General features: G+C 37.5%; 2 protein-coding genes across 2 annotated transcripts in view; one reads left to right on the forward strand and one right to left on the reverse strand.

Moving 5' to 3' along the window:
- Window positions 1-1,533: 1,533 nt before the first annotated feature.
- snu13a (SNU13 homolog, small nuclear ribonucleoprotein a (U4/U6.U5)) lies at window positions 1,534-8,324 on the reverse strand. Its single transcript, NM_200312.2, has 3 exons — window positions 8,153-8,324; window positions 5,865-5,985; window positions 1,534-3,077 (listed from the first exon to the last, which is right to left on the reverse strand). The coding sequence occupies exons 1-3, from the start codon at window positions 8,153-8,155 to the stop codon at window positions 2,815-2,817; spliced, it is 387 nt and encodes a 128-aa protein (NP_956606.1). The 5' UTR covers window positions 8,156-8,324; the 3' UTR covers window positions 1,534-2,814.
- Window positions 8,325-10,315: 1,991 nt separating this feature from the next.
- uqcrc2a (ubiquinol-cytochrome c reductase core protein 2a) overlaps window positions 10,316-13,020 on the forward strand; it is a 17,389-nt gene continuing 14,684 nt past the window's right edge. The window contains 1 exon segment of the mRNA NM_001002657.2: window positions 10,316-10,425. Coding sequence (NP_001002657.2) covers window positions 10,390-10,425 — 36 coding nt within the window. The 5' untranslated portion in view covers window positions 10,316-10,389.

Consider the following 13,020-nt stretch of genomic DNA (forward strand, 5'->3'; position numbering starts at 1 on the left):
ATGCCAGGTAAATTTTGTTTCTAAAAGAAGTCTAATCGAGCAGTGTTTCCCCAAGTCTGTTGCTGGAGGCACAGCAACAGTACATATTTTGGATATCTGACCCTTTCAATTCAGGTATCGGAGTCTCTTCTAATGTTCTGATGAGTTGATTCAGGGCAGTTTGATTAGGAAGAGGTTGAACGTGTACTGTTGGTGTGCCATCAGGAACAGGGTTGGGAAACACTAATAGACATCCAAACATAGATCTCTTGGCTAAAACAAAGCTAAAGTTGAGCTGTCTGGGTATTAGGGAGGCTGAGAGAGCTTAACATGCTGCAATTTAGGAAAACACATGCAATTACAGTACATCAGCAAATTAGGAAAAGATCTTCCAACGGTTTGACAGCAAACGCATTAAGAAAACGAAACAAGGGGAAACAAAAATGTGACGGACCCGGATATTTATGTTGTGGTTATTAAGGCTAATAATACACAAAAAGACAAGGGAATCGTGATCAAGATGTTAGAATAAACAAAAAATATATATATATTTTAAAGATAACCTACAACTTTACGAAGCAAAAGTCACGACTTTACACTTACAGTCATCAAAATACGCCATTGTTTGTTGTGAATATACGCGCCCTCTAGTGGCAAACATTACATACTTTGCCTTTAACGCTACAGAAATGCCTTTTCCCCCTACAAATATTTGGTAACACTTTAAAATAATGTTCCATTAGTTAAAATTGAATGCATTTACTAACATGAACAATTAGTAATACATTTATTATGTTGTTTATTCAATCTTGTTAGCGTTAATGTTAGTTAAGTCTAAAAATGTTAGCTCATGTTAACTTACAGTGCATTAACTAAAAGTTAACAAGCACAACTTTTGGCTATTAATGCATTAAATAATATTAAACTATGATTGACAATGCTTTACTAAATTATTCATACGTACCATTAGTAAATAAATGAACTAACTTTAGCATGCATTAACTAATGGACCATTATTCTAGTGTTATCTAAAATTCAATTAAATTTATTCTTAAATTTGTAAAACTTCAATTTACAGAATAAAACAAATTGCTTTACCCAAACATCTGATTACCATAGCTACAAATATCTGTCAAATTAATTTAAAAGCTACAAATATCTGTTAATTAGCAGTGTTTTCATTTTATTTATGGTTGTGAATTGTATTATGGGATGTTGATCTCTGCTCTGTCGACTTTTGATGTTGAAAATTCAACTCTGCAGCTTAAAGTGGCTTTTATTGACATTTTACTAATTTGAAATAATGTAAGATATAAAAAAACAATATATAGAACAATAAATCTGTAAAATAACAGGAAAAAGTGCTGCCAGTTTATTACAAGGTTTTTGTAGCGTAATATACAACACCAACCCAGACTCTCTCTCTCTCTCACTGCAAACTATTAAAATGTTCACAAAAGTCACTTTTTCCTACTTTTTTAAAGTTAAAAGTTGTTGGAAGTAAGATTGAAGTCTCATAATGCAATTCAAAAGCAGAAATAAGTGGGGAAAAACTAACAGGTTACAGTTTTTTTATTTTTAAGTATACATGAATAATAATAATGATATCTGAAGGAGCCGATGATCCCAGAGACGGGAGTAATCATGAATATAACACAAATTAACTACATGGAAATATTTTATTTACAATATTTGCTTAAGAAAAAAAAAGTTTGACCAGTCGCTTACAACAGTGTTTCTCAACCACGTTCCTAGAGGACGACCAGCTCTGCACATTTTTCATGTCTCCTCAACCAAACACACCTGATTCAGAGACTGAAAGAGAGGCCTGAAACGGATGAAACAAAGGAGACATCCAAAACATGCAGTGCTGGTAGTCCTCCAGGAACGTGGTTGAGAAGCACTGGCTAACAATATACTTTGCTGACCATCTGTAAGCGTACGTAATTACAATGTGTAATACAATTAAACCAATAGAAAAGCAGCAAATGATCAATCCTGTGTTCAAACACACACTGAAAATAAATGATTCATTAGATTTACTTTGTTTTTTTTAATGTAAGCAGTTGTAAACAATTGATTTAGGCTGAATTGAAACAAATTCAATTTAATAATGTTGAATCTGATTTGTTTGTTTAAATTCAGCACATAAATTGTTTGCAACTTCTTACATCAAAAAAAGTAAATCTAATCTATCAGTGCATTTCAGTTCAGCGATGCGCATGGAATCATCCTTTTAATACAAGTCTCAGAAATGATTGATAATTATCTTTTTAAATCTTATTAAAACAAACAAACTCTATTATCTGAAATTATTTTTAAAAATATCATGAAAAAGCTAGTTTTTCTCTCTCTCTCACTAGTTTGGATTTGTTCACTTCCAAAATGAAAAGACAGAGTAAAAAATGCAGGGTTCCACACAATTCATTCAGGTTGCCCCAACACAAATGGATTAACAAATTTAACTGGATTGAACAAAAAACAATGAAGTTCTCCCAATAAATCTGAAGAATTGCATTGTTTAAGCTCATTTTGCATGAGTAGTTTCAACAAGCAGCAAAATCATCTTTTTGAGAGTCGTTTTAATCTAAATAGTTTATTTCTCTCCTCCTTTAGTCAAGAAAAAAAAAGTGTTTTAATGGAAAACATGCAGGATTTTTCCTTCATAATCCCTTTAACAGACATCATAACCACCTTACATTTTGTCCATGAGTTATCTTTAAAACAAATAAATTGTATACTTTCATTCTGGAAGTGAACTACTCCTTTACATTAGCATTGTGTTCCCCAGAAGTGAGATGAGAATGAGACGTAAAAGGCACACAGTGTGAGGGGTCAGACGAGCAGTCTCTCGATGGCCATCTGCACACTCTGGATCTGCGGTTTGAGCTGCGAGCCCTCTTTAATGGTGACGGAGGTGGCGATGACGGGCCGCGAGACCCCGCACGCCCGACCCAGCGCCTGCTTGGAGCGCACAAACACATACGGGACGTTCTTGTCCTCGCACAGCAGCGGCAGATGGAGGATGATCTCCAGCGGCTCTGCGTCGGCCGCCATCACGATGAACTCTGAGATTCCCCGGTTCAGGGTTTTAGTGGCTGAAATAGACAAGAACAAACATGTTGTGCCCTCTATGATCTGTAATGTAAATTAAACACCGTTCTTTAAAAGGGAACCCTTGGTATCAATTAGGGTTGGGTATCGCTTGGGGTTATTTCGATCCTTTTAAAGGTGCCAAAACGGTGCCTGAACCGATATTTTTGAGCCACAAAATTAAGGTGGATGACTCTAGAAAAAGCTTTTATTTGACAAAAAAAATATTTTTAATCATTTAAATTTACATTTAGTCATTTAGCAGACGCTTTTATCCAAAGCGACTTACAAATGAGGACAAGGAAGCAATTTACACAACTATAAGAGCAACAATGAATAAGTGCTGTAAGCAAGTTTCAGGTCTGTAAAGTCTAAGAAGGAAAGTATTAGTAATGTATTTTTTTTTTTTTGAGTACAGTTAGTGGTATATCCAGAGGCAATTGCAGATTAGGAAGTGAAATGGAGACTAAATAGACAGCGAGTGACTCTGCCGTTCTGATGCAGTTCGGGAGTTCATTCCACCAACTGGACAGCTTGACCGCAAGCATTCACGAAAGTGATTTCTTCCCTCTTTGGGATGGAACCACGAGGCGACGTTCATTCACAGAACGCAAGTTTCTTGAGGGCACATACATCTGCAGAAGTGAGAGCAGATAAGAAGGAGCAAAGCCAGAAGTGGCTTTGTAGGCAAACATCAGAGCTTTGAATTTGATGCGAGCAGCAACTGGCAGCCAGTGCAAACGGATGAGCAGCGGAGTGACATGTGCTCTTTTAGGTTCATTGAAGACCACTCGTGCTGCTGCATTCTGGATCATACTTTAAATAAAGTTTAAAGTATACACAGGGGTGGATTGATTGATTTGGGGACCCTAACTAATTCCAGCAAAGGAGCATTACACTGCAGATCTTGATGGTCAATTCCGATATTGTGACTGTATTCGATTATTTTGATGACCTGCTTACATCTTTTTTAAAAGTGTCTCATATTCGATCATCTGCATTTACACAGCACACGGCAAAGGCGCAATGACTAGGGAAAAAAAAAAAAAGAGTGAGCGCTGACTAGCAGCTGATGATAAAAGAGTGCCATGTCCATGGCGTGATTTATGCATGTGATGTATGCACTAGTTTTATATTAGTTTATATTGGTTACGTGGCGAACATTGCGCTCTCGCGCTCTCGTGTTTAAATACCTACGCTATAAGACAATCTAAAAGCTGTTTAAATCCTCGTGTATGAGTTTTAAGGTTTGCGACTCTGCTGAAGTCTGTTCTGAAATGAAAGTGTCAAACATCGAAATATCAAGCCAATTCCACGCGTGTTCAATACGAAAAGGTCTGGAGAGGGTATTCTCCAATGCCAAAAATATTAGTAATTTATTAGATACAAATGAATAATTCGATGACAGAGCTCTGGGTTACGTTACCCCAATGCAATACAAGAATTACATGCAAGAGGTTCGCAACTATCATACATCTCCTTGACTCCACCATATATATATACACAACTGATATTAACAGGTGGAGTTTTGGTTTAGCATCACTTATCATTCATTCTGCAGTTCTTTAAGTATTGCACACAGACATACTTCCTCTTTCTGCAACCCTTCTTCTCTGCATACCTGAACAATTATGTGCATCTTTAATATATTTCACAACTTCTACAAGCATCATGCTCCTTGTCACATGTCTAGACTTCGTATTAGACAGAAGGCTGGAACAAGGGCCCCCGTACTACATTTATTCTTATTCTGCTATTTCCCTCTTGTCAGCAGGTCCTTCTAAAAAGTATGCAACCGAGTAAGAAAGAAGAAGTGTGCCTGGTAAAAATATGGCATCATACAAAAGAAAAAGATGGATTAATCTGTTGCTAGTCTAAACATTTTTCTAATAAAAAATAAAGACACAAAAGTAATAAAAAATAAATTACTTTGTCTACACATAATAATAAACGTTTACAAAGTGATGTAATACTTTTGAAAATCACAATCGCAAGCTATTTATAAATGCCTAATATCTGATGGCCAGAAAGTGATTCATTTTTAATAAATTGTTACAATTTAGGTATTTGTGATGCAGCAAAGACTGTCGTGTACACTATGATTTTATATAAAATCCACTTCAAGGTGTGATGGGACTAAAAAGTGGTCATAAACAAACATTTTCTCAATTCAAATGAGTGTGGGCTTGGACCCGGAAACAATATTTTATACATCGCAACTTAACAAGCAGATACATCAATTCATAATTTATACATTTTAATTTAATTAATATTTATTTTGATCATTTGTTTGTTAGCATGAATTAAAGTTTTGCAATATGCTATTAACATTACATTATCTTACAGCTAACCTGTGGAAAGGCTGTCAACAAAATCAGGGAAGACCTTTTTTATAGGCTTGGGCTTGACTACGTTTACATGGACATCAGTAATGTAATAATTTGCCTTAATCTGAATAAAACAAGGAGTTACAGTGGCACAATGGGTAGCACGTTCGCCTCACAGCAAAAAGGTCGCTGGTTCGAGCCTTAGTTGGTTCAGTTGGCATTTCTGTGTGGAGTTATGATGTTCTCCCCGTGTTGGCATGGGTTTCCTCCAGGTGCTCCGGTTTCCCCCACAAGCCCAAACACGTGTTATAGGTGAATTGGGTAGGCTAAATTGTCGTAGTGTATGTGTGTGAATGAGTGTGTATGGGTGTTTCCCAGTGATTGGGTTTGCAGCTGGAAGGGCATCCACTGCGTAATACTTGTGCTGGTTAAGTTGGCGTTAAAGAGTATTGAGTGCTGAATTACCTTCGTTGGCCCCTTTCCTCAGCTGTTTGTAATTGGCTGCCTGCTGCACCAGATCCAGGATGGTTTTGCTGAGGGTGGCATCAGCCAGAGGGTACGCTTTAGGGTTCACGTCAGATTCAGCCTGAGGAGAACAGCACTTGATCAGTCATGGTGAACATATCTTATAAACACTATCAAGGCCTGAACCATAAAGATTAGCCAGTTAAAGTACACATGAAATCAAAACTAGCAATATTGATTTTGTTAGCTCGCATGGCTAGTTTTGTGGTGAACAATTCATCTGTGCATGTCATTAAAATATATGTATAATAATTGTTTGCCTTTGTGATGTAAAATTTAAATCTGAAAATGCACTTCCTGTTTGTTTTCTCAGATTATGTCTGTCTGAGGTATTGGGTGTGGCTAACATACTTAACCACGCCCCTCCAGCTGTCAGTGACAACAATCAGAAACGGTGAGGTGGAGTCTGTTAGGTTGTAATAACTCTCCTGAAACCTTTTCCAGATCTATCTGAATGAAATGCCTACTTTACTATATCCAATAAGATTACAGCAGAAAAACAAGCCACGCCCACTGTTTCCTCATTTAATATTCAACATTTAATACTTCTCTAGGAACTGCATCACAATATGAAACAAAAAAACAAATAAACCTGTTGCAGCTTCTGGTTCATTCGGACTATAAGTTTTAGTTTAGTTTGCACCAATTCTGTTTTTTCAGTACCAGTTTTGTCAACTCAAAACTAATGTGGTAATTTGGAATTTGTTAAGCCAAATATAGGCTGAATCCAAGCAGCAACCTCCCGCTCTTCCTCGAAGCTAATACGGAAGTAAATGAAACTGCAATTCATCAAAATTCCACTAGGCCTGTCTCCAAAATTGAGTAGATTTCTATTGACCCCGATATTAAAATGGCCAACTTTACAGCAAAAAAAAAAAAAAAAAGTGTTTACAGCCCGGTTAAAAGAACGATTTTGGTTGATATAGCTAGAATGACCCTTCATGACAATTGTAGGGGAGAGGGGTGAATTTTTTATAAGTCATCCGTTTCCTTTATATCATATTTAATTGTGAGACATTATTAAATTCTTAAGTAACTGTTTTCTCATTGAATGTGGTTTCAACTTGAACCTATTCCAGTGATTCTAGGCTGAATTTTCAAAATCATTACTGCAGTCTTCAGTGTCATGTGATTCTGATTAGACAATGGTTTTACAACAAATCAGGCATAAAACAAAACATAAAATAATAATAACAATAATTCTTTAATTTATTGTACAGCAGTCCACATTTGAAGTTCAAAGTTGCCTTAAAATAATAACAAGAATTGTTAAATATACATTTAAGTTTAAAGACAACATTGATCAAAGGTTTATTCCACTTTAAATGTGGACTACTTTAGTTATAACATGGTGATTAAATTGATATTAGAACAAATGGACGTCTAAATAACTTTAGTGCACATAGACGTCAACATAATAGACATCAACATTTTTCTAAATATCTTCTTTTGAGTTTAACAGAAACAGCAAGTCCCACACATGTATGAAACAGCTGCAAGCTGAGAAAATGTACAGTTTTCATAATAAAAAATTAACAACTCCTAAAAATTTGAACTTAAATTTTGGGTAACATCCTTAATTGTAATAATGTTGTTATGAAAGCAAAGTCTGATTGGCTCATGAAAATACACAGCTTGATATATATAGAGGTAAAGTTGGTTTTATATTGGGATATTCAGACTTTCTGCTTAATAATATAATTTGAGAAAGGTCTTCTTTGCAAATTCTAAATAGGGAAATCATATTAGCAGCCAATGACTAACGTTATCAAAGAACAACATTGTTCACAGTGAATTGCAGAGTGCTAATGTTGTTTAAAAGTCATAATTGCATGCTAATTCCTATCGAAAATTCAAAGTAACATGGTAAACAATATAGAGACTTCTAAACGAACAAATGTGTGAATATAAAACCAACTTTACCTCTATTTTCATAATTACCTAATTTGCATGTAAGTTACACACATGTAGATCTATATCCAAAACACGTGTATCTATATGAATTTCATTACACTTTAAATAAAGTAATGGATTTAGCTGAAGCCTTTGCTAGACCACATCATAAAAAAAATAATAAAATAAATCAATAATCTGTGTATTATTTAGAAACTATGAGTGTAACAGAAAACAGCAGCACGTGTTGAGTGGAAACACACACCACAGTCAATGAGAATGCAGACCATAGCCCAAGCATTAGTTTAAAACTATTATAATGCGTATGTATTTACCATTTCTTCGAGCTGTGGTTCAGATAAGTTATGAGTGTGATAAACTGGTCCTCTCGGCGTGTGCTTCACGGAGGACAAACAGACCGCGGCGGGTTTAAAAGTATGATTCGTTTACTGAACGTTTAATGCGTGTGTGTGCTCTGAAATACGACGCTCAGTTTTGACGTCAGTAAAATGAGACAGCGGATTTGGGTGAAAAACGGTGAAGGATACAGCTGCAGATACGCACATAATAATTTTTGGGACGCTGTAAAACAGTAATTAATATTTTTACATTACTATGATGTTTTGGTTTAGGGTTAGGGAAAGGATTAGACGTTATTAAAATGCAATTAATGGGTAAATTAATAAATGTTATAAACATTGATCGTTAACTTCCGTTCGCGGCTGTATCCCTTCTAGCAAGAACATGGGAGAACCATTTAAAGGGATAGTTCACTCAAATAAGAAAACGTCATACTTTATTCACCTTTTACTTGTTTGAAATCTTTGAGTTTATTTCTTCTGTTAAACACAAAATGAGATATTTGAAGAAAGCTGGAAATGTGACTTCTATAGTTTTTGTTTTACCTATGGAAGTCAATGGTTACAGGTTTTCAGCTTTCTCCAGAATATATTATTTTGTGTTGAACAGAATAAAGAATCTCATAAAGGATTGGAACCACTTCATGGAGAGTAAATAGTCGGTACATTTAAATTCATATTCATTGTAATAATGTAAAATTAATGTATCATTTTAATCCTTGTCACTTTGAACCAGTGACATTACACACTAACTTCGCTATGAATTCACATATTATATTTACCGTCTGTCTTTAACCTTTCATTTATGGATAAGAAAATTAGTATAAAATAAATTAATTTAATAAAAACATGCAGTAGCCAAACATTCATTCATTTTCTTTCGGCTTAATCCCTTTATTCATCAGGGGTCGCCACAGCGGAATGAACCGCCAACTTATTTAACATATATTTTACACATTGAATGCCTTTCCAGCTTTAACCCAGTACTGGGAAACACCCATACACTCTCACATGCACACACTATGGCCAAATTAGTGTATTCAATTCACCTGTACCGCATGTCTTTGGACTGTGGGAGAAACCAAAACACCTAGAGGATACCCACGCAAACACGGAGAACATGCAAACTCAGCCGGGGCTCCAACCAGCAACCTTCTTGCTGTGAGGCAAAAGTGCTAACCACTGAGCCACCATGTCACCCCCTGTAGCCAAACATTTCTTATAAAAGTAGTCTTAAACATTGGCTGTTCATTCATGTTTTGTTAATATTATATTTTTTATATAAAATTTTGGCTTAAGCATTGTACAACAATAATGTTGACAATATAGTGGAACAATATTAGAAGCTTTTTAGAGTCTTTTTGCTTTTCTTTAACAAGTTAAGGGTTTCACGGTGGCGCAGTGGGTAGCACGATCGCCTCACAGCAAGGTCACTGGTTCCAGTCCCGTCTGGGTCAGATGGCATTTCTGTGTGGAGTTTGCATGTTCTCCACGTGTTTGCGTGGGTTTCCTCCGGGTGCAAGTCCTAAGGCATGTACTATAGGTGAATTAGGTAAATTGGCTATAGTTTATGTGTGTGAATGCAAGAGTGTATGGGTGTTTTCCAGTGTTGGGTGGTGACTGGAAGGGCAACTGCGGCGTAAAAACATATGCTGGAAAAGTTGGTGGTTCATTCCGCTGTGGCGACCCCTGGTTAGTGAAGGAACCAAGCCGAAAATGAAGTTAACAATCAAATAAATGTGTCTGAAGTCAATTAGAACCATCCTTATTAATGATCAAGGTTTTATAAATACTTTATAATTTATTCAAAATGCTTTTTTCACATCTAATGGGGTATGAAATGTTAATTTAATCATAATTTTACTCACCATTCACTTGGTTCCACTCCTTTATGAGTTCTGATGAACGCAAAAGAAGACATTTTGAAGAATGCTGAAAACCTGGAACCACTGACTTCCATATTTAGATATGGTTACAGATTTTTCAGCTTTCTTCAACATATCTTATCTTGTGTTCAGCAGAAGAAAGAAACCAATAACTACTTGAGGGTCAAAGTACATTGTAACTTTAGGGTGAACTGTCCCTTTAATAAAACACAGCTTCCGGTCTATCCATATATGGTGTGTTGTTGTGGCGCGCGGGATTGTGGGTAGGTCTTCGGAATCGGCCATAACTGTCTTTCACAGCAGCGGCTGAAGGAGAGAAACGGAGTCATGATGACGGGCTTCAGAGGTTTCACTCATCTCTCCGTGAGTCTCTTTCTCTCAGTCTGCATCACTCTTTCCTCTCCACCAAAACGGCCAGTTTGAGAGACACCAGAGCTTTCAGGGCCGCAGTACACCTCTAATTGTAGCGCCGCATGCTAATGTCACTCATATACTGTCATTCCTGAACAGCTGTGAGTGTGCAGCCGCTGAACTGGAGAAACATGAATGAATAAAGCTCCGGTTCTGGGAGTGTTCGCTGTTTATGTGTTTCCCGAGGGTTTTTCACTGCTTGGTTTGTGAATCACTTGTGATCTAGTGTTTGAGTGATGAAGGTCATGATGGGACACAAACACCTGAGACCTTTAACCTGGTTTCTATCACCTGTGAATGAGAATTTAATCGCAGAGACTGTCTAATCAATCACAGTGGAAAACCTGGGAATGTCAGGGACTTTTAAAATAGCATTAGTCAGATATGGAAAAGTTTTAAAGATTAATTAATATATAAATAACTTACAAAACGGTTTGCAGGGAAAACAAACAGCTATACAGCATCCAGAAGGGTTGTTATCACAGAAAGAGTGTCTGTGGTCTTATTAGAGCACTGTTTTATGATTTTTTCTGCATGTACAACTCTCTTGGATGTTGTTTATCCTGCTTATTACACTGCTACTAGTCACAAAACATAAATGTTTGATACAAAACATTGTTCTGAGCCATAATGGTTTATTAATTCTTTAATTAAACGCAAAACGGACAGAAACAAACACAGCTGAATGATGGAGTATACACTAACCTGCTAATTATTCAGTCACAAGATGGTGCCAAACAGTCAAAAACGCAAAGCTGACATTAATAAAACTGATTTAGTGGAGCATAGACTAAAGCCTGATTTATACTTCTGCGTCAAGTGACCGGCGTGACCCACGGCGCATGCAACGCGCGCGGCTGTGCATTTATACTTCTGCGCGCTGTCTCTGTCGGTCTGTATTAACACTTCCGAAACGCTAGTTGGCAGTGAGGTGTAAATGTTCCTCTGTGTCGAGTTTCTTCTCTGGTTTTTAGCTTTTCCTGAACACCTCCGGGATGTACAAGTGGCTCAAACTTGCTCATTTTGAGGCAGGAACCGGTGGACGTGCAGCAGCTTTAACTATGAGGTAAACACAAAACAAAACTTTCCATCCGGAGCTCCTTCACGGGACTCCACACTTGTAAACAATCGCTCGTGCCATTCGCGCGGCTCTCGGTCCCGCCCAGACTCGTCAGCGCTACCAAGCCGACCAATCACAGAGCTTACACTACGCGTCGTTGCGACGTGTAGTTACATTTTTTTGAGAGGTGCACGTCAGTGCCGGCGACGGCCACGGCCAAGGGCTATGCGTCAGCGTTGTAGCATACGCCGGTGTTTGACGCAGAAGTATAAATCAGCCTTAACCCAGGGATTCTCAACTGGTGGGCCTCAGCGATCCTGCAGGTGGGCCATGAGGTAGCTCAAAATTAACTCTCAATGTTGTACCGTAATTTTTTGGATCTCATTATTAATATGCTATATTAAAATGGTCGAAGTAATGCTTTTCTCCTGTTTACTGATTCGTTACGTCAAACTCGGTGCAAAAACAGCCTCATGATCGTGTCTGCATCTAGTACACATTACGCCTGTTTCACACAGCACGCGAGAGCAGCACACAGGCAGAATATTTGCTGCGCGCATGCATTGTCCAGTACATACACTCCGCGCTGATGCGCTGCTTAGTATGAAAGCTCTAATCTGTTAAACATGGATGCCGAAAAACACACGCGGCTTTCACGTGCGATGTAAAATAGGCTTAAGGCTGTTCATTCACAAACTATGCATGAAGTAAAAGTCTCTAGCTGCGTCCCAAATCGCATACTTATGCACTATTTTACGCCTTTTTGTTGTATAAATAGTGTAAGTAGTGTGTTCACACTGACAGCTCTAAAAATAATAAGTGCACTTTAATTACCCGGATGAGGCACTCATTCAGCCGCTAAAATGAAGTGTGTAATGATGGACACTTCACGCACTCAACGACCGCAGGTTTGCTTACGTAGCGGAAGAGGCGGAGCTATCGGACGCACATGTTGGATAACTTTTTTTTTTGATGGTGAAAGCAAAATTCTCTTACGAGATTGATTATAGCGCCTCCCAATGGTGAATGCGGCAATACTCACGGCAGGTATTATTTGATAATTCGGTTGTTTGTTTCACTGATTTGGCAACCGTCAATCGTCATCAGGGAAACGGTTTAAATTTCCGCTTAGTAAAAAAACATTAGTGTGCCATTTGGGACGACACTACATACATATGCTATGCTGTTGAGTGTGTAAGTGCATAAGTACACAGTGCATGAGTGTATAGTGTGCCATTTGGGACGCAGCTTCTATTTAATATATTCTCACAGGTGTCCAAATTAATGTCCACCTGTTAGTGTTTTACAATGAACACACATCCATACAGGAGGATCAAGCAAGGCTCAACGGTGTTTCTGGCTTGTTTTAATAAACTTTTAAAACTTTTTTCAGCTACAATCTGACATCTGTCCTCTTTAAAATGAGCTTAAATCATGGGTGTCCAAGCTTGATCCTGGAGGGCCGGTGTCCTGCAAAGTTTAGTTCC

This window comes from Danio rerio, chromosome 3 (genome assembly GCF_049306965.1).
Source record: "Danio rerio strain Tuebingen ecotype United States chromosome 3, GRCz12tu, whole genome shotgun sequence".
NCBI lineage: Eukaryota > Metazoa > Chordata > Actinopteri > Cypriniformes > Danionidae > Danio > Danio rerio.